The sequence below is a fragment of the Excalfactoria chinensis genome, chromosome 27 (genome assembly GCF_039878825.1).
Source record: "Excalfactoria chinensis isolate bCotChi1 chromosome 27, bCotChi1.hap2, whole genome shotgun sequence".
Taxonomy (NCBI): domain Eukaryota; kingdom Metazoa; phylum Chordata; class Aves; order Galliformes; family Phasianidae; genus Excalfactoria; species Excalfactoria chinensis.
The window spans coordinates 170,357-191,138 of record NC_092851.1 but is presented as its reverse complement, the minus strand read 5'-3'; the positions used below and the strand labels follow the sequence as shown (position 1 = coordinate 191,138).

The following is a 20,782-nucleotide window of genomic DNA, read 5'->3' as shown; positions in this document are numbered from 1 at the left end:
GGGAGGAGATGGGGAGCGGCGGCGGTGAGGGGCTGGAGGGGGCTGGTAGGAGCTGGAGTGGACTAGAGGGGGGCTGGTGGGGGCTGGTAGGAGCTGGAGGGAGACTGAAGGGGGCTGGAGTGGATTGGTGGGGGGGCTAGAGGGGTTTGGGGTGGACTGGGAGGGGGCAGGAGGGGGCTGGTAGGAGCTGGAGTGGGCTGGTAGGGGGCTGGAGTGGACTAGAGGGGGGCTACATGGGGCTGGTGGGGGACTGGTAGGGGCTGGAGTGGACTGGTGGGGAGCTGGAGGGGGGACTGAGGAGGGCTGATGGGGGGCTGGAGGGGCTGGAGTGGACTGGAGGGTGCTGGAGTGGGCTGGTGAGAGACTGATGGGGGGCTGGTAGGGGCTGGAGTGGACTGGTGGGAAGCTGGAGGGGGCTGGTAGGAGCTGGAGTGGGCTGGGGGGGGTTGCTGGGGGGGGCTGGAGTGGACTGATAGGGGGCTGGTATGGGCTGGAGTGGACTGATAGGGGGCTGGAGTGGACTGATAGGGGGCTGGGGGGGCTGGTAGGGTCTGGAGTGGACTGGTGTGGGGCTGAAGGAGGCTGGTGGAGTCTGGTGGCTGCTGGTGTTTGCTCCAGGCAGGGCTATAGGGGAGCCAGGCTGGAACTGGGGGCCATTCTCAAAGCTCTGCTGTGTGTTCCAGGCACAGAGAGGAGCTGAAGACCTGCACCAGGAGCACCCCAGGGAGCCCACCCAGTCCAGCTGTGCACCAGAGGCTCTGGGGGTCTCCACCCCGCAGCCATGGCCGTGCCACCCCACATTCTGCGCCTGTCGTGCACGCTGCTCCTGGCTGACCTGGCTCTTATGTTGGTCCTGACCCACTTCTTCCCAGCACTGACCCAGTTGGGCCGAGTGGGCTCCTGGCTGGAGGCTGGACTGCGCCTCCTGGTGCTGGGGGGGGCCGGGAGGCTGCTGGCCCCAAAAGGACCCCATGGGGCTGCAGTGCTGCTGAGCCTGACCCCAGCCATCTTCCTGACCCTACGGGGCTACATGGGGCTGCCTGGAGCCGCCCCGGTGCTGCTGGCCACGGCCACACCATCCTGGCTGGTGCTGACCCACGGGACAGCTGTGGTGGCATTGCTCACCTGGAGCCTCCTGGCCCCCACTGCGGCTGTGGGGGCAAAGGATGCAGAGGCCTGGGTGGCCCTGAGGAGGTTGCTGGCACTCGCCTGGCCTGAGTGGCCCCTCCTCAGCTGTGCCTTCGTCTTCCTCGCCTTGGCTGCACTGAGTGAGACCTCAGTGCCCTACTTCACTGGGAAGGCTCTGGATGTCCTCCGCCAGGGGGATGGGCTCACCGCCTTCACTGCTGCTGTCGGCCTCATGTGCCTGGCCTCTGCCAGCAGGTAGGGATCCTGTATCCCTCCACAAAACCCCATCCACCTCTGGTGGTCGTCTGATGGGTTTGGGGGTCTCTGTCCACCCCTGGTGGTCATCTAATGGGTTTGGGGGTCTCTTTCCATTCCTGGTGGTCATCTAATGGGTTTGGGGGTCTCTTTCCATTCCTGGTGGTCATCTGAGGGCATCTGGGGTCTCCATCCCCATATGTAGCCAATCCCTATTGGTTGTCTGATGAATTTGGGCATTTCTGTCCCTGGACCCCTCCAACTGATAGTGTTGGTCTGATGGCTTTTAGGGTCTCCATTCCCAGACCCCTTCCAACCCTAGCAGTTGCCTGCTGGGTTCTGGGGTCTCCATTGACCTTTGGTGGTTGTTTGATGGCTCTGGGGCTATTCATTGACCCTTGGCAATTGTCTGAAGGGTTCTGAGCTCTCCATTGACCACCCTGATGTATTTTGTGGTCAACCCCCAATTCCTTTCCAGCACTCTGTTTGCCGGTTGTCGCGGTGGGCTCTTCACCTTCATCAGGTACCGGTTCGTTTTGCGCACCCGCGACCAGCTCTTCTCCAGCCTGGTTTACCGAGACCTCGCCTTCTTCCAGAAGACCACAGCAGGTACAGACTGGGGACACCTTTGTCCCTTTCCCTATGCCGTACTCCCAGCTCACCCCACTCAACCCCGCAGCTGACTTGTCCTCCCGGCTGACCACCGACGTGACGCTGGCGAGCAACGTGTTGACACTCAACATCAATGTCATGCTGCGGACGCTGGGGCAGGTGTTGGGGCTCTGTGCCTTCATGCTGGGCTTGTCCCCACGCCTGACTTTGCTGGCACTGCTCGAAGTGCCGCTCGCTGTCGCCGCACAGAAAGTCTACGACAGCCGGCACCAGGTGATGGAGGGAATGGGATGGTGGGGATGGGCTGGCAGGGATGGAGACAATGGCAATGGGAAGGGAGCAGTGGGAGTGGGGATAGTGAGGTGGGGAATGTGGGGTCAGGATGGCAGGGATGGGGTCAGCTGCAATGGGATGGGAACAGCGGGAGTGGGGAGAGCAGGATGGGGATGAGATGGCAGAGAAGAGCAGGGCAGGAATGAAAGTGGGATGGTGAGGACTTGGCCATCCTATGGGTACTGACACCCACTGTCCCCAACCAGATGCTGCAGCGGGCCGTGCTGGATGCAGCAGCCAACACTGGAGCAGCAGTGCAGGAGTCCATCTCTTCCATTGAGACGGTACGGGTCTTCAATGGCGAGGAAGAGGAGGAGCGCCGCTACAGACAGGCACTGGACAAGACCCTACAGCTGCGGGACCAGAGGGACACAGAGAAGGCCATATTCCTTCTCATCCGGAGGGTGAGGCTGGCACGAGGGGACACCCCTGTGTCCGGGTGGGATGGGGGCATCTCTGCTCAGCCCCATCTCTGCAGGCGCTGCAGTTGGCTGTGCAGGCTCTGGTGCTGTACTGTGGGCACCAGCAGCTCCATGATGGGACCCTCACTGCTGGCGGCCTCGTTGCCTTCATCCTCTACCAGACTAATGCTGGCAGCTGCGTGCAGGTGAGGTTGGGCAGTGAGTCCTCTGCCACTGGATCCCCATGATTGGGGTCACATCCCTGTGTACCCACACCGGGTGCTGTTCCATGCAGGCGCTGGCATACTGCTACGGTGACCTTCTGAGCAATGCAGCAGCTGCATGCAAGGTCTTTGATTACCTGGACCGGGAGCGAGCTGTGGGCACTGGTGGCACCTACGTGCCCATCCAGCTGCAGGGCCACATCACCTTCCATCGGGTGTCCTTTGCCTACCCCGCTCGCCCCGAGCACCTCGTCCTGCAAGATGTCACCTTTGAGCTGCGCCCCGGAGAGGTGACAGCGTTGGCAGGGCTGAATGGCAGCGGGAAGAGCACCTGCGTGGCACTGCTGGAGAGATTCTATGAGCCCTAGGCTGGGGAGGTGCTGCTGGATGGGGTGCCGCTGCGGGACTATGAGCATCGCTACCTGCACCGCCAGGTGAGGGGGTGGGGTGTGGGGGGGAGATGTGGCTGCATTGAGTGGTGCTGGTGCTGAGCCTCTGCCCTGGGGCAGGTGGCACTGGTGGGGCAGGAACCCGTGCTCTTCTCCGGCTCCATTCGGGATAACATTGCCTATGGGATGGAGGACTGTGAGGAGGAGCAGATCATAACAGCTGCAAGAGCTGCAGGTGCTTTGGGCTTCATCTCTGCGCTGGAGCAAGGATTCGACACCGGTGAGTGATGAGGAGATGGATGGGGAGGGGGGACCCAGGTGTCTGACCCCACTCATCCCTACCCCCATCCTACAGATGTAGGGGAGAGAGGGGGGCTGCTGTCGGCGGGGCAGAAGCAGCGCATCGCCATCGCCCGCGCTTTGGTGCGGCGTCCCACCGTCCTCATCCTCGATGAAGCCACCAGTGCCCTGGATGGGGACGGTGATGTGATGGTGAGCACTGAGCAGCGTGTGGGGGTTGGGGAGGGGGGTCTAGCAATGCAGCATGTGCTGATGGGCAGCGGTGTGTCCTACAGCTACAGCAATGGGTACGGAACGGGGGGGACCGGACGGTGCTGCTCATCAGCCATCAACCCCGGATGCTGGAGAAGGCAGACCGTGTTGTGGTGCTGGAGCACGGCACGGTGGCTGAGATGGGGGACACCCACCGAGCTGAGGACCCGCGCTGGACCCTACAGCCGGCTGCTGCAGCACTGAGGAGCACAGGGCAGCTGGAGTGGGATGTGATGGGACACGGGGAGCTGTGGGTGTCTCTGCTACCAGCTACAAGATATGAAGAGAGGGATGCTCTGGGATTTGTATGGAATAAAGTGGAGATGTTTTGTAAAGGAGCGGGTTGGGATGTAGAGTGTGGGCAGCTCAGCCTCAGTGTGTGGTTGGTTATGGAAGCTGGGTGTCTGTCCTCAAAATAGGGCTGTGGCAGCACTGTGGGTTATAGGGGGGGAAGCACAGCTCAGCCCAAAGTGGGATGTACTTTCCAACCATGTCTTCATGCCAAAGCGGTGTAGATAGCACAGGGAGTGCAAAGGGGAGGAGGGAGGGTAGCAGTGTGTGATGGAGCCATGAACAAAGAGTGAAGGATGGGAGAAGGAGGGATGAGGAGAGGTCCACTCATCCACCCCAACTGCATGCACGGCAAAGAACAGAATAAAGACAGGCTGACCACAAAACAGCCCAACGCTTTATTTCACAAGAAGCCATGCAAGCAAAGCATAACAGCATTGGAAGCAGAGGGAGATGTGAGAGGTTGAGAGGATGGGCCTCTGTCCATCACTGATCCCAAGTGCTCGTGTGGCCAGTTGGCCCCTTGCAGGCTGAAGCACAGCACTCAGACGGTTTGGTTGCTCACTATGGGGATGAGAAGAGATGGTGTCTGATAGGGTTGTGTTCACATCCCAACCCTTTGCTCTGGGGATCTCCCAGTGCAGCCCAGCCATGGTGCAGCACCACAAGGAGCACAGGGACCCCTCCCAACCCCCAGCCAAACACCGCACCTGTGCATTTAGCTGCTGGATGCACCATCCTGGCCTGTAAGAGAAGAAGAGCCATGAGCCCCAGCCCTGTGCTCACTGTGGGGCATGGAGCAGCCCCGAGCACCAGGAAGGGGAACCCTGGGAGAAAGTGGGGACCCCAACGCTGCCCTGGCACCGGGCAGAGGTGGGGGACAGTGCTGCCCTCATCACTCACTGGGTGCCATGTTGTAGCCTTTATCCTCCTTCCCTGCAGACAGAGAGATGTATCAGCACAGGTTCACATCACAGCCAGGCTGGGGGCTCCCAAGGGAGGTCCTAACCCTCCAACAGCCCCCACTGTCCTCCTACAGCCCTCCACTTTTACCTGCATGGCGGCTGTAGATGGTGAATCCAGTGCCAGACATGATGGCAATGGACACAACGGTGATGACCCCAACCACAATGGGCACCACGTTGGACTGTGGCCGCTCTGGGGGAAGGCAGGGCCGTCAGCAGGGGAAGGGGCAGCCCGCAGCCCCCCAGCCCCACATCCCCTCACTCACCCCACGAGTAGAGGCTGGGCTGGGGCAGGCTGGTGTGCTCCACGCGGCACTGGTACTTGTCCCTGTCCCCCGGCAGCGCCTCGATGGTGACCCAGGTGTGGTAGGTGCCGTCGCTGTCGGGCACGATGCCCCCCGAGTGGGTGTCCTGGCCCAGCACCGCGCCGTCCTTCACCCAGCTGACGGCGATGGGCCGCGGGTAGAAGCCGTGAGCGCGGCAGGACAAGGTCAGGATCCCATCGGCCTCCTTCCCCCACACTCGCACCTCGGGTTGCTCTGAAGGTGGGCGGCAGTGAGGGCCGGGCTGAGCTCCCCACGCTGAGCCCCCACCCCACCTTCAGACTCACATCGCAGCATACCCCTCACCTGTCCTCCCCAGCTCTGCCTTCCCGTGCTCCACGTATATTCGCAGCCACTGCACACAGGTTTCTTCCAGGTAATGTTTCCATCTCTCAGCATAATCACTTTCCTCCCACTTCCTCTTGGAAGGAACTGCCTCTGGAACCGCCGCAGTGAACGTCATCGTGTCTTTGTTGAAGGCAATGAAGTCTCTCCCATCATAGCCATACTGATAATACCCCCGGGTGGTGCCGTCCTCAAGGATGTCACAGCCAGCTATCCGCTGCCATGTGTGAGACCCTGAAACACAGCCAGGGGTTGAGGGGCTCCTCCAGCTCCAGGGGTCCCACTGTAGTGGGGATGGGGTTGGGGTCCCCCCGGGTCGCAGCACCCCGAGCTCGGTGGGGCTGTGACGGGCAGCCCCGGGACGGTGCCGCCGGGCAGGACCAGCCCTGGGGGGTGCGGGCGGCACTGCGCCATGGAGCCCCATCCCACAGCACGGAGCCGCGGTGCCGGCCGTGCTCACCGCCGCTCTGGTTGTAGAGCCATGCTAAATTGTCCAGGCCCACGCGGCTATTCTGCTCATTGCTCTGTGCGATCTCCGTCTGCCCATCCCAGTACTGCTGGTCCATGTTGGCCGCCATCCACTCGGTCCGGGGCACGTACCTCCGCGCGGTGCTGTTGTAGTGCACGAAGATATCAGCGTCCACGTACCCCACTTCAAAGAACCAGGGCAGCCCGGGGCCGGGATCCGTCATCGCCGTTTCAAAGTACCGCAGGGAATGGAGCTCTGAAGGGCCGGAGCGCAGCGGGGCCGTGAGCCGCGGGTGAGGGTCCCACGGGCACAGCCCCGGGGTGGAGTTACGGGGACGGAGGGGTCCCGGTCCGGCCGCACTCACCGCCCGCCGCCCCGCACGCGGCGCACAGCAGCAGCCCCAGGTCCAAAGCCCCCCACTGTAGCATCGCTCCGCACCGCTCCGCACATCCTTGTTCCGTGAACCCCCCGCACTCCAATTGGTTCCTCCACCGCAGCACCACCAATTGCGGCCGGGAGAGCGTGCGTGACGTCTCCGGGTGCCAGGCAGAATGCGCTCCCGCAGATAGGGACGAGACTTCGGAAGTGCGGAGCCGGGGAGGTGACGGGAGCGGTGCGGAGCCGACCCCAGCCCACCGGGGGCATCCCGGGCTGTGTTCCCACCGGGCCGTGTCCCTACCCAGGGGAGGGGGCCGAGGGCCTCTGTCGGGGGTATCGGGGATACGAGGGGCGATGGGAAGGCAGGGAGCCGTAGGTCGGAGCACGGCCGGGGGGCTGCGATGAACCCCGTCCCCGGGTGCAGGCGTGGGGTGCACTGCTCTGTGCTCAGCACTCAGATGGTGCAGTTGCTGCCCGTATCTCCTGCGTTCAATCAATCTGCGCTCCCAGGTCCCCACGGCCCCCACTCGTGGTGTCCCCTCGGTCCCAGGCTGTGGCCGTGGCCATCCCCCAGGCGACCCTTTTACCTCCCGCAGGTGGAGCAGGAAATGCTGGCAGCCAGAGGGACGGGGCGTGCAGTGCTGATGGTGACGGGGCGGGCAGCCCTGGCGGCGCGGGCACAACGGGTGGCTGTGCTGGAAGGGGGAGAGGTGCGCCAGCAGGGACCCCCCGACGAGGTGCTGCGCCCCGGCAGCCGCACGTGGAGCCTTGTGCAGGACTGGGGACAAGAGGGAGCAACGGGGGAGGGGGACAGAGGGAGCAGGGGGGAGGGATAGCGGGAGATATGGATGGGGACAGCAGGGGGCGGCGGCCGTGGGAGGGGGGATGGGGACGCCGCGCGTGTTCGTAGCCGGGAGGTCCCGGTGCTGTAAGAAGCGCAGGGAGAGGGAGGGACGCCCAGACCCCCAAGCAGGAAGAGCGGAGCTCCCAATAACAAGCGCTGGGGAAATAAACCAGAAGAGGGCTGGAGAGCATCAGAACAATCATTTATTTGGGTGTGGGTTACAATATGGTTTGCTCACGAAGCCGGTGGGGGCACATCAGGGACACGAGAGCCACGGGAATGGTGGCAGGAGGGATGTGGAGTGGGTAAGGTTGTGAGTGTGGATTGGAAACACAGCAGGATGGGGAGTTGGAGGGGAACACAGGTTCACATCACAGCCAGGTTTAGGGCTCTCAAGGGAGCCTCAAATCCCCCCTACAGCCCCCACTGTGCCCCTATACCCCACAGACACGAACCAGTGCACGAAGATTTCGCCGTCCACGTACCCCACAGACACGAACCAGGGCAGCCCGGGGCCGGGATCCGTCATCCCCGTTTGGAAGTACCGCAGGGAATGGAGCTCTGCGGGGCCGGAGCGCAGCGGGGCCGTGAGCCGCGGGTGGGGGTCCCACGGGCACAGCCCCGGGGTGGGGTTACGGGGACGGAGGGGTCCCGGTCCGGCCGCACTCACCGCCCGCCGCCCCGCACACGGCGCACAGCAGCAGCCCCAGCATCCCGCACAGCCACAGCGCTGCGTTCTGGGAACCACAACAACCCGCAACGCAACCCCGCTCCTCCCCTTTTGGGTCTTCCCGGACCCTCCCCGAACTCCCTTCGCCTCCGCCTCGCCAATGGTGAACGGGAGCGTGTGTGACGTCTGTGGGCGCCAGGCAGAATGCGCTCACGCATTTTGGGACGAGAAAGCGAAAGTGCGTAGCGGGGGAGGTGACGGGAGCGATGCGGAGCCGACCCCAGTCCACCGGGGGCATCCCGGGCTGTGTCCCCACCGGGGCCGTGTCCCTACCCAGGGGAGGGGGCCGAGGGCCTCTGTCGGAGGTATCGGGGATACGAGGGGCGATGGGAAGGCAGGGAGCCGTAGATCGGAGCTCGGCCGGGGGGCTGCGATGAACCCCGTCCCCGGATTCAGGCGTGGGGTGCACGGAGCGATCCTTCCAGCACGGAGCCGTCGGACACGGAGAGGCACTGAGGGCGAGGGAAACCTCTGGGATTTCTGCTCCAACCGGGAGTCAGTGGCTTATCTCAGTTCGTTGTTGTCCCCAGCTTAATGATGGTGACTCATGACCCGTATCCAGGTCACTAAAACGCAGACCCGACAAGAGCCCGGAATATTGAAGCTCTAAAGAGCCGCTTAAGATCGCAACCTGACACCCCCAGTCTGCCTGAGGGTAAGGGAGCAGCTGGTCGCTCTACAGATCGGCCCACAGTGCCGTCGGCTGCCCCGCTACCACCATCGGATGAGGTTTTTACTGCCTCACGTCCCAAGGATCCCGGTTTCCCTTTTGCTCCCGGCCTCATAGACCCTAAAGAAGAGACGGATTTGCCCCCTCCTGATTTGCGTGATGTACGCACAGCTGTTCAGAGGGAGGCTAGGAAAGCCGGGGATGCAGATATGTTGAAAGTTATCGTAGCCTCGGATCGAGAGCCACGTTGGGAAGCGTTATTGTACAGAGTCCTGCAGGACTTGTGATGCACAGTCACAGCCACGCCTCCATGGGAATCACTGGCCGGCACTTGTATTGCTCGACTGATTGATTCTCAGGCACAGCCGGTGCCAGCTGCGCCCATGGAAAGGGGTGCTGCAGGGTTTGGATCAACAGGGACCCTCTGTGTAAAGTGTCAGCACCAGCCGAGTGGTATCAGCGGACAATATTCATCCTTAAATCTATGCTGCTTAAGCAAGAAGGAGAGAATGGAGAAGGCACTTAGAGCAGGAAGGCTTGCTAAAACGACACATGTATTGAACCTTTTACATCGAGGATGTGATGACGGGGGACAGCCGGTAGCCCTCACTTTGTTCCAGTTAATGAGGAAAGAGTGAAAATGCATGGAAAAAATAGGATAAGATGAAGGAATTTGGAATCGGGTCAATGGGAAGGCCCATTTCTGCTGATAACTTGGAGGAGAGAAAGAATGCTTAGGATAAAGTGTACTGGTTATTGTCGCTGTTGTTGTGATTGCTAAATGTTGATGGTATATGAGAGTATAAATGCAAAGGGTGTATGGAAATGTAATTGTTAATGCTAAATAGGTGTGGAATTGTTAATGCTATAGGGATGTGTGAATATTAATGCTATATGGAAGTGGAATTATTCATGTTACGTGGAAGTGTAATAGAGGGTACGAACAGTGGAATTGTGACAAATAACAACAACAACCAGCAAAAAGGTTAAAGAAGAACAGTGAGTTAAAATACCAAAGTCAGTGACCTGCCCCAGCCAAAGCAGATAAGTGCTGGCAAGAGAACACAACCACCCAACCCTCCCCACACCTCCTCCATGGCTTGTGATGTGAATGGGGACAAAAGCAAAACATTGGAAGCAAGAATAGCCTTGATCTGCAGAGATCCAGGAAACGTGTTATCCCGGGGGAGGGGGCTGGCAGGGTCCAGGAGGGTTCCACTCTCACTGAACAGAAAAGTATCCAGTGCAAAAGGCAGCTCTGGATTTGGTAACAAATGAAATAACTCCAGTAAGTGATGAACTGGTAAGAGAAGCCACTGGCCAAAAGTGAGGAAGTTTACATTCTGAAGCCTTTGCAGTTTAGTACAGATGAACAGGTAGGTGTATGGGAAACTGGTAATCACAGCCTGAGGCTCTGATTAATCAGCTGAGGCAAGTGTGGGGTCAGCTGAGGGAGCACAGGTATTATTACCATCTCTGTATTATTTCTACCTTACAACCACCATCCTTGTATTAGTCTCACCTTATAGGGCAGTTCTGCGGATAGAGCCCCATCCCACAACACGGAGCAGTGGTGCTGGCTGTGCTCACCCCCACTCTGGTTGCATCTTTCCTGCAGCGTATCCAGGCTCACAAGCCCATGTTGCTCAGTGCTCTGTGTGATCTGGGTGTTCCTCTCCCAGTACTCGGGATCCACAGCTCCAGGTGCCTTCATCCACTCGGTGCGGGACACGTACCTCTGTGTGGTGCTGTCGTAGTACAAAAGATATCGCCGTCCATGTTCCCCACAAGCACGTACAAGGGCAGCCCGGGGATGGGGTCCGTCATCGCTGTTTGGATGTACCGCATGGAGTGGAGCTCGGTGGGGACGGAGCGCAGCGGGGCCGTGAGCCGCGGGTGGGGGTCGCACGGGTACAGCCCCGGAGTGGGGATACGGGGATGGTTGGGACCCGGTCCGGCCGCACTCACTCACCGACAAGAGGGAGAGCCGGGGGAGGGGGACAGAGGGAGCAGGGGGGAGGGAGAGCGGGAGATATGGATGGGGACAGCAGGGGGCGGCGGCTGCGGGAGGGGGGATGGGGACGCCGTGCGTTGGGACTAGAATGGGGACGCTGAGGGTGGAGGTGGGGACACCGGGACGGCGACAAGGGACCAGCAGAGCTGTGCCGTGGGCGCGTGGATGGCGAGCCGGGCGCGCTGCGGGATCGCTGCTGTGTGACACGCAACGGCCGCTGCATGGACTGCGGTGCCACTGAGTGCCACCAGGGCCGGGGGAGGGACGCAGAAGTGGGAATAAAGCCGCGTGTTTGTAGCCGGGCGGTGCTGGGATGTCAGGGCGGGGAGTGCCGGTGATGTAAGAAGTGCAGGGAGAGGGAAGGACGCCCAGCCCCACAGGCAGGAAGAGCGGAGCTCCCAATAACAACAGACGGGGGCGGGGGGGTTTGGAAATGAACCAGAAGAGGGCTGGTGGGCAGCAGAACAATCGTATTTATTTGCGTGTGGGGGCATCACGGAGCCGGAGGGGGCACAGCAGGGACACAAGAGCGTGGGGGAGGGTGGGAGGAGGGATGTGGAGTGGGCAAGTTTGTGGGTGAGGATTGGTAAGGCAGCAGGAAGGGGGAAGGGGGGGGGAAGGGAAGTGCTGCAGGATATCCTGTTGTGTCGGTATATGCAGGGAAGGTGAGATGAGCGCCAAGGAGACCACATTCCAGCTCACAGGGATGGCACTGGGAAAATCAAAGCTCATTCAGGATGGGGAGCAGACAACCATCAGCATGGGGTCACAGAGGGGAGGTGATGAGGGATGGGGGAATACATGGGGCAGTGAACAGCAGGGAGTGGGGAAGAGGAGAGGACAGTGGGTACTCAGCAGCCTGAGCAGCCAAACCAGGCCAAGGATCCCTCACCCACCCCATCCCCAAGCACAGCACAGAGCAGAATGCAGGCAGGCTGAGCACAGAAAAACCCAACATTTTATTTCACAGGAAGTAGCACAGGCAAAGCAGAACAGCATAGGAAGCAGAGGGAGATGTGAGAGGTAGAGAGGATGGGGCTGTGTTCATCACCGACCCCAAATGCTCATGTGGCCAGTTGGCCCCTTACAGGCTGAAGCACAGCACTCAGATGGTTTGGTTGCTCCCTGTGTGGAGGAGAAGAGATGGTGTCCTTTAGGGCCGTGTTCACATCCCAACCCTCTGCTCCCTGCAGAGTCTCAGCCCAGCCCTGGTGCAGCACCACAAGGAGCACAGGGACCCCTTCCAACCCCCAGCACCACACATTAGCTGTGCTTGAGTTGCTGGTTTCACCTTCCTGGCCTGTAAGATAAGAAGATCCATTGTCTCACTCCAGTTTATAGGAGAGAGGCAGTTAAGGTTCTTTGATATATCTATACCTGGCGTGAGATGAAGAAAAAACGGTTCAAAAGTTGGTCCGACCAGTTTATTACAAGACATTATTAGGGAGATGGGGAAGGGGAGGACGGACACTATTATGGTGTAGGGGGATGGGGAAGGAAGGCAGGCAATAGTATAAATATTAAATAGAAGCAAGGAGTCTCTGTAGGAAGCAAGAGGGAGATAGTCAGCACCATGGATCCATTGAGGTTTGTAGTTCAGTCATTGATCTTCAGTAGTGGTGGGTCATCAGGCATTGTTGTTCCACTGATGATGACGGTGACCACGACAACAGTCTCCAATGGTAGCATCAACTTATAAATATGTCCAAAGTGGACAAGTCAGCTCTCTTTGGAGTGACAGCTGGAATCCAAAGTAGTTGAGTCAGCTCTCCTTGGAGTGGAAACTTCTGGCTCTGGGATCTCAGCAGAAACTCCTTTGTTACCATCTTCTGGGCTTTGCCATCAGCTAAGAGGGAACAGGTATATCCATTTGCATCCTGTTTTTCACAGGGCACGATGGCTTCATTCCCCAATTTTCCCATACCAAGCTGGAGCTATTTCATCCCAGGCCACATCTTCTGCTCGTAAACAGTCCTGAGCACTCAACAAAGGACTCTCACAGCCATGAGCGCCAGCCCTGTGCTCGCTGTGGGGCATGGAGCAGACCCAAAAACAAGGAAGGGGACCCCTGGGAGAAAGTGGGGACACCAACGCTGCCATGGCACCGGGCAGAGGTGGGGGACAGCGCTGCCCTCATCACTCAATGGGTGCCATGTTGTAGTTATTCTCATTCATCCCTGCAGACAGAGAGATGAATCAGCACCGGTTCACATCACAGCCAGGCTGGGGGTACCCAAGGGAGACATAGACACCCAGACTGTCAACCTACACCCCTCCACTTTTGCCTGTGTGGCGTCTGTAGATGATGAATCCAACGCCAGCTGTGATGGAAATGACCACAATGGTGACGACCACCCCCAACACGATGGGCACCACGTTCGGCTGTGGCCGCTCTGGGGGAAGGCAGGGCTGTCAGCAGGGGAAGGGGCAGCCCGCAGCCCCCCAGCCCCACATCCCCTCACTCACCCCACGAGTAGAGGCTGGGCTGGGGCAGGCTGGCGTGCTCCACGCGGCACTGGTACTTGTCCCCGTCCCCCGGCAGCGCCTCGATGGTGACCCAGGTGTGGTAGGTGCCGTCGCTGTTGGGCACGATGCCCCCCGAGTGGGTGTCCTGGCCCAGCACCGCGCCGTCCTTCACCCAGCTGACGGCGATGGGCCGCGGGTAGAAGCCGTGAGTGCGGCAGGACAAGGTCAGGATCCCGTCGGCCTCCTTCCCCCACACTCACACCTCGGGTTGCTCTGAAGGTGGGCGGCAGTGAGGGCCGGGCTGAGCTCCCCACACTGAGACCCCGCCCCACCTCCAGACTCACATCGCAGCATCCCCCTCACCTGTCCTCCCCAGCTCTGCCTTCCCGTTCTCTATGTGTCTCTGCAGCCACTGCACACAGGTTTCCTCCAGGTAATGTTTCCATCCCTCAGCATAATCACTTTCCTCCCACGTCCTCTTGGTAGGAACTGCCTCTGGAACCGCCGCAGTGAACGTCATTGTGTCTTTGTCGAAGGCAATGAAGTCTCTCCCATCATAGGCAACCTGATGATACCCCCGGGTGGTGCCGTCCTCGAGGATATCACAGCCATACATCCTCTGCATCGTGTGAGACCCTGAAACACAGCCAGGCAGGGGTTGAGGGGCTCCTCCATTTCCAGGAGTCCCACTGTAGTGGGGATGGGTTTTGGGTCCCCCCGGGTTGCAGCACCCCGAGCTCGGTGGGGCTGTGACGGGCAGCCCCGGGACGGTGCCGCCGGGCAGGACCAGCCCTGGGGGGTGCGGGCGGCACTGCGCCATGGAGCCCCATCCCACAGCACGGAGCCGCGGTGCCGGCCGTGCTCACCGCCGCTCTGGTTGTAGCGCCGCGCTGCGATGGCCAGGTTCTCGCGGTCAATCTGCTCATTGCTCTGTGCGATCCAGGTGTTCCTGTCCCAGTACTCGGGATCCACAGCTCCAGCTGCCTTCATCCACTCGGTGCGGGGCACGAACCTCCGCGCGGTGCTGTCGTAGTGCACGAAGATTTCGCCGTCCACGTACCCCACAGACACGAACAAGGGCAGCCCGGGGCCGGGATCCGTCATCGCGGTGTGGATGTACCGCAGGGAATGGAGCTTTGCGGGGCCGGAGCGCAGCGGGGCCGTGAGCCGCGGGTGGGGGTCCCACGGGCACAGCCCCGGGATGGGGTTACGGGGACGGAGGGGTCCCGGTCCGGCCGCACTCACCGCCCGACGCCCCGCACACGGCGCATAGCAGCAGCCCCAGCATCCCGCACAGCCACATCGCCGCGCTCCGGTAACTGCCGCACCCCGCGCCGCTCCTTCAGCTTTTGGGACTTCCCGGACCCTCCCCGCACTCCCATTGGCTCCTCCGCCTCCGTTTCGCAACGGAGCAAGCTGAGCCCCAACAGCATCACTACAGTGGCCACAGCCACCATCAGCGTCACCTCCAGAGTCAGCCCAGGACCTGTGGGGGCACAGCCAGCAGTGACAGCCAGCAGGGACACCGCTGTCCCCATGTCACCCCCTGGACCCCAACTCACTCCAGTCCTCCAGGAGGGGCTCCTCCAGGCTGGCGTGCTGCACTGAACACGTGTAGATGTCCCCAGCCTTTGGGGTCACCGAAAGGGTGACCTGTGTCTGGTAGGTCCAGTTCCCATTGGGGATGGCTGACATGGGTGAGTGGTCTCCGGGCCCCACGACGTCCCCGTTGTGCATCCAGATGATGGTCACCTCGGGGGGGTAGAAGCCCCACACGTGGGCCTCCCCCCCTCATCCCCCCTTTTCTTAACCCCAGCGCTTGGACAGAGAGCAGGAGCCGGAGCCTGAGGAGCGGGGGAGCCGCGACCCATTGCTCCCTGCTGCCCTCTCACGCATCCCGCGGTGCTACAGCAGCTCCAGCACGGAGCGGTTCTGGGAGCCAAGAGGCGCCGCTGCCGATCCTCAACAGCCCCACCTGCTGCTGCGGATAAGAGGAACGCAGGCTGCTCGGCACAGCATCGCGCTCTCGCCAGCAAACAGCGCTGGAAGTCCGGCAAAAGAGAAACTGATAACTGCAAGGCAGGGCTGCACCCCCCCATCCCCCATCCTTGGTGCCACATTTGGTCCAAAGTACCAGAAGAATTCTGCTCCCTCCCACCCCCACGTTGTCATAAAGTTGATTGAAAGGATTCAAGCCAAAAAACAAAAGCAGACACAAACCAAACTCAAGAGCTGGCAGAACTCCTGGAACCGTTAGTAAAAGCATCACCCTGGGGTATCCAACCACAAAGAAAAGGTTTTTATTGTGTTTTTATACTATAAACTATAAGACTACGCAGTTCAACTGTCAATCATCTCATCAAGTTCAAGAAGGAGCTCATCCACATCCTTCCCTGGGTCCAAGCCAATTTCTGCTTCCAGGTTCCCTCCTGAGATTTCCCCCATGAACTTTTCCAAGTCATCTTCTACAGATAAGGGGGTCTTCCCAGCCCCAGTGGAGCTCAGCTGCTGCGCTTTGGCCACCGATTGGGAAGAAGCTGAAGCTGAACTCGAGTCCTCCGACTGCTCCACAGAGTCTGCTTGGCTTCCCAGCTGCAGTTCCAGGCTTGGGAGAACAAGGAGGAGAACAATCAGCACACAACATCTCTTAACTGGAGGTACTTATTATTCCTGTGTTGGATTTGGGCATTCTTGAGCCCAACCCCCTGATCCTTCCCACACACCAAAGAGTTTCTGGCTGACGGCAAGACAAAGTGCTTAAGCAAAAGAAGTTGTGCTCCTCACCTGCTGGGGGGTTTCTCTGTGCCAGGCTTGGTGAGCAGGCTGACCTCCGGCAGGGCTGGAGCAGCAGCCTGGCAAGAAGGAAGACAAAGTCAAGGATTCCTCAGGAGATCCTTCCTCTGCAGCGCTTCTCCTTCAGCACTGCTGAGCCTGAACCCAACACGGGGGGCCAAGGGGCTCCTGAAGGACGTCAACAACCACAGGAAGGCTGCAGAGCACCTCAGCTCTTTGCAACAACGCAGCAGGAATGGACCAATCCCTTTACGCCACACAGGAATCCCAGGGCTGCAGAGCATTGTGCACACACTGCCATTCAGCCAGCATCCTGCACACAGCCACTGCTTTGCAAGGAAACCTGCACAACCTTTCAGTTCTCCACCCTTTCTGCAACACTTGCATCTCAGGCTGAGCCTGACCAGGACAGCACTGACGCTTCCTCCCCTCCTTACCAAAGCAGCTTTTTTAGCTGGAGGCTCCTCATCTTCAGTGCTACTCAGGGCTTTCTCCTGCTTGATTTCTTCCAAGCTTTTCATACGCACTTCTTCCAATGCCTTGATTGGACGCGCTGGCTCTTCCAGTTTCACTTGGCCAGGCACAGATGGACGGACAAGTCTCCGCTTCTTGCGCTCACCCTCAGCTCTCTTCTCAGGCAGCAGCTCTTCTCCTTTTGGCTTCTCTTCTTCCAGCCCTTTGTGTTTCCCTTCAGCCAGGGCTTCCGACAAGGTTTGCATGGGAACTGCAGGGGAAGGCCTCAGCCCGGAGCTGGGATCCTCCACCTTACAGCACCCTTCTGCCTGGGGGGCAGCTGGGCTTTCTCCTCGCTGATGAGCTCTCTCAAGACGGATCTCTTCCAGAGTTTTCACATGGATCTCCCCTGCTGGCTTGGCACCCTTCTCTGTCAGCAGCAAGAAAGGAGAAGCGCAAGGATGTCATACCTGCTTATCATCTGTCTGAGCACTAGTACGGCCCTGTCTCTCCTTCAGAGACTTCACGCCTTGAACCACAGAGCAGAACAAAGCAGGGATGCTGCAGCAATGCCAGCTCTGTGCTCCCGTTTCCAAACGGGGCAGGAAAAAGAAGTTCAGATCCCAGGGATGAAGAGCTCAGCAAGCACGCAAAGAGAACGCTGCCAGGAAAGAAGAAGCAGAAAGCCTAGAGAATCTGTGCAGCAAACACAGACGACCATTTACCTCTCCTTGCTGCTCTGCCAACCTCGATCCTCTTCCCCAGCCTTTCTGCAAGGCTGCGCTTCAGCGGAAGGCCGCTGACATCAGCTACAGAGAGAAAACAACAACATTCCTCAGCTCATTTCTTGGGAGAAAGGTTTCTACAACAGTCAACCACAAACTTGGTTTCTTCCAAGGGGATGTTCTCAGATTCACCTTTCAGCTGCTACACTTGTGTGCCACTTGGAGTCATCACAGACCCACCACACACTTTCCTCCCTCCTCCTTCAGCACTGCCCTCCCATTGACGTGCAGGCAGCCAAACAACAGCTCACAAGCAGCCCTTACCTACAGAGGATTTCCGTTTTCCAGGTTTCTCAGCAGGATTCAATCGAACCACGAGCCCTAAAACAAAGGAAAACAAAGGGCTTCTTTGACAGAAACCAGCAGCCAACAGAATGACTGTTCTGTCAGCTCATTGCCCACCCAACAAACGGACACCCAAAAGACACCACTTGGACAGCAGCACCAGCAGACTAACATGGCCCAACTACCTTGACTGTTCTTGATCCCTTCCACTTAGGAGCCACCAAATGCAAACAAAGGTACTCAGCATTACCCTGCTTTGCAGACAGCGTCACAGTTCTGACCACTGTCCGCACCTTCTCCTCTGGCACAGGAACAGCCCGAGATTGGAGCGGATGAGCAGGAACTCCTGAAGGCACTTCTGATCCAAGGGAACAAACAGACAGTGTTTACAACCAGGAAAAGAAAAGCCACTGCCAACAACAAAAACCAACCTGACAGAACCGTCACAAAGACCAAAGCGCATTTGTTACTCATCGCTGTCCAATACGCAACAACCACTGCACGTCAATAAGAGAGGTGACTAATTGGCCTCCAATTTGCTCTTGCAGTTCCCATCTAGAAGAGCAGCTGTCTGGATCTCAAACACCACGTTGCATGCTGAAGTAGCTCGATACCCCCAGCTAAAAATCCAAGTCTATCTCTCATGTAGCTCCCAGCCACCAGCAACTGCTGCTCCAAAAGCAGCAGTGCAAGATCAAGGTTCCCTTCTGTGAACGGCTCTATTCCCCAACACAGTGCCAGCTATCTGGCTATGATCAGAAGGATCACAAAGTAGGGCACATGAACTCACCGCTTGGTTGTTTTCTTTTGTCCTTTTGTTTCTTCCCTTTGGTTCCTTCAGGTGTTTTGATTCCAGCATTCAAAGTGTCATCTGGGAACAAAGAGCAGTGAATGAGACTGAGGGACAGAGGCACACGCTGAGGACCACAGCTCTGCAAACTGCCTCCTGCTCAGAAGCAGCCATAAGAAACCCTGTCAGCAACCCTACGTTCTGTTGTGTTTGTGCAATGAATTGCTTTGGAGTGAATTGGCAAGTTCTTCTGATTCATCCTGGAATACCTTGTTTGGTATCAGCATTCGATTTCCCAGTGGAAATGATCTGCAATCCATCCTGCTTTTCTTCAGCTGGTTGCTGGACAGCTGGTTTTGTTTCTTCTCCCTTCTCAGCAAGCTGGTCTGGAGAGGGAAAGAAACAATCAGCCTCTTCAGTTACGCAGTAGGAATTCAATCAGATTTCCCACCTTTATGGAGCTCATACAATGACACTTCAGCCCACAGTTCATATTCTTAAGTACAAACCTAGTGATTACAGATGGGTTCCTTATTTCAACAGCCGTACTTACCTGGTAAACCCACAGAAGCAGTCTAAGATTCCAACCATAACATCAAAAGCCACATTTAAGATCCAAAGCAGCAGCAACCACACTCACCATCAGCATCACCATCTGCAGCATTGATTCCAGCTGCAGGATGTGTAGGGCTTGGGACATCCTTGGAGTTGTCCCCTTCCATCACTGCCCTCAACTGTGGAGAGGGATTGGACTGCACGGAAAGCTTGCTCTGCTGCAGTGTTGGCTGAGCTGCCTTCAGATCGTCGCCTGCAGACTCTGCTGGACTTGGCAGCGCAGCTACAGGAAGGAAAGGATCATCAGGAATGGAAAACTTGGATCCTAAGTGAACTCTCAGAAGCACCCAAAGTTCAGCTGGGCACCCATCTATCAGCTCACCATGAACGTTCCCTGGCACTCTTGACCACACTACACCCACCTGTGAGCAATAGAGTTCATCTTTCGTCCCTAACCAAGACCAACTCACTTTGGCTGGGTGGTAAGAAAAGCCCATTGAGGTGCCGTCCCTTGGTGTGATGAAAGGCACAGTTGGATTTCTGGCAGCCTCCTGGCTGGTTCTCCCAGTAGCAGGGAATCTCACTGCGTTTTTTCTGAGGACGGAAAGGAAGAAAAGCTGCCGGTCATGCGGACCTCAGATTTGCAAAGGGAGACTGAGCTGCAGATGATGCCAGTGAGCAGACTGCCACAAAGCAGCACTCCAACACCACTCTGAAGCGTGCGCAGGCTGGGAGCACCGGGCTCACTCAGCTTTCCTAGCATGCTGTGGGTGAGGACACCAGTTGAGAAGGGCTTCAACTAACACACCTTGCAGAATGCCTGTCTGATGCATGTGCTTCTTTAGCAGCTGTGGACAGAACACTGTTGGGATCTACTACAGGAATGTCCTGCTCTGATTTACCAATGCCATTGAGCTCTCTTCCCTCTGCTTCCTCCCAGCCCCCTCTTCACAATAGGAACCATCCTCATCTCAAAGCAAATGAACCTAATCTGCACAAGCCCATTCAGCCCAGCTGAAGCAATGAGAAGTGGGTTTGGTGATGAACTCTGAGCAGCCAACACTCACCTGGATCTTCATGTGCCTGAACCTGCAGACCTTCCTGAAGCAGCGGCCCTCCTTCCACAGCGTGCAGATGGTTTCATTGCCCAAAGCAGCTTCACAGTGCCGGAAGCGACACTTGTCTCCCTGGAACCCAATGGAAACACAGAGAGGAAAATGCAATAGTACAACCTGAGAACTGGCCGTGCTTTGAGCTCATTTGTAGCCAGTTGCCCTATTGCACAATGCAATGAGTTATTCAGTTTGCCCAAGATCAGTAATGCTTCTACCTATTGCACCCCGTCCTCTGAACTGAAGACCTGAAAGAAATGAAGGAAAGAACCCAAGCAGACCTTGTTACAAGTGGAATAGAAGTAGAAATAGCAATCCTCTCCGTTCTTCGACATGCTGGACGAGCTCCCAGAAGCAGTTCTGCTCTCGGGGATCTCTGTGCAGCTCTTCCTCTGCTCTCTCAAAGAGCTGGCTCGTGCTTCCTTGCACTGAGCGTCTTCTACTGCCTTGATCAGCGAAATCTTCTGTTGAAAAGGAACCCTGAGCAAAACAGCAACAAGCAGAAAAGAATGAGGAATGCCCACCCATCTTCCCAGCTTTCTCCTTTTCGTTCCATCAGTCTCTCAGGAGCAGTTGTTTCCAAACATTGCCCTCCTCAACACTGGTCAAACTAGAGGAAC

At 58.2% G+C, this 20,782-nt stretch overlaps 2 protein-coding genes and 2 pseudogenes across 2 annotated transcripts; 1 reads left to right on the top strand and 3 right to left on the bottom strand.

The window, feature by feature from the left end:
* The first annotated feature begins 2 nt into the window (after nucleotides 1–2).
* On the top strand, nucleotides 3–4,098 carry LOC140263039 (antigen peptide transporter 2-like; annotated as a pseudogene).
* A 462-nt stretch (nucleotides 4,099–4,560) lies between these two features.
* LOC140263066 (class I histocompatibility antigen, F10 alpha chain-like) lies at nucleotides 4,561–6,747 on the bottom strand. Its single transcript, XM_072357805.1, has 8 exons — nucleotides 6,652–6,747; nucleotides 6,279–6,542; nucleotides 5,780–6,052; nucleotides 5,417–5,689; nucleotides 5,239–5,343; nucleotides 5,089–5,121; nucleotides 4,896–4,929; nucleotides 4,561–4,749 (listed from the first exon to the last, which is right to left on the bottom strand). The coding sequence occupies exons 1-7, from the start codon at nucleotides 6,713–6,715 to the stop codon at nucleotides 4,904–4,906; spliced, it is 1,038 nt and encodes a 345-aa protein (XP_072213906.1). The 5' UTR covers nucleotides 6,716–6,747; the 3' UTR covers nucleotides 4,561–4,749; nucleotides 4,896–4,903.
* A 5,601-nt stretch (nucleotides 6,748–12,348) lies between these two features.
* LOC140262999 (class I histocompatibility antigen, F10 alpha chain-like) lies at nucleotides 12,349–15,126 on the bottom strand (annotated as a pseudogene).
* Nucleotides 15,127–15,729: 603 nt separating this feature from the next.
* LOC140262998 (zinc finger CCCH domain-containing protein 11A-like) lies at nucleotides 15,730–20,641 on the bottom strand. The gene is made up of 12 exons (XM_072357732.1): nucleotides 20,444–20,641; nucleotides 20,118–20,237; nucleotides 19,521–19,644; nucleotides 19,130–19,333; nucleotides 18,765–18,881; nucleotides 18,496–18,576; nucleotides 17,956–18,063; nucleotides 17,685–17,741; nucleotides 17,361–17,444; nucleotides 16,620–17,065; nucleotides 16,174–16,241; nucleotides 15,730–15,994 (listed from the first exon to the last, which is right to left on the bottom strand). The coding sequence occupies exons 1-12, from the start codon at nucleotides 20,495–20,497 to the stop codon at nucleotides 15,730–15,732; spliced, it is 1,728 nt and encodes a 575-aa protein (XP_072213833.1). The 5' UTR covers nucleotides 20,498–20,641.
* Nucleotides 20,642–20,782: the final 141 nt, after the last annotated feature.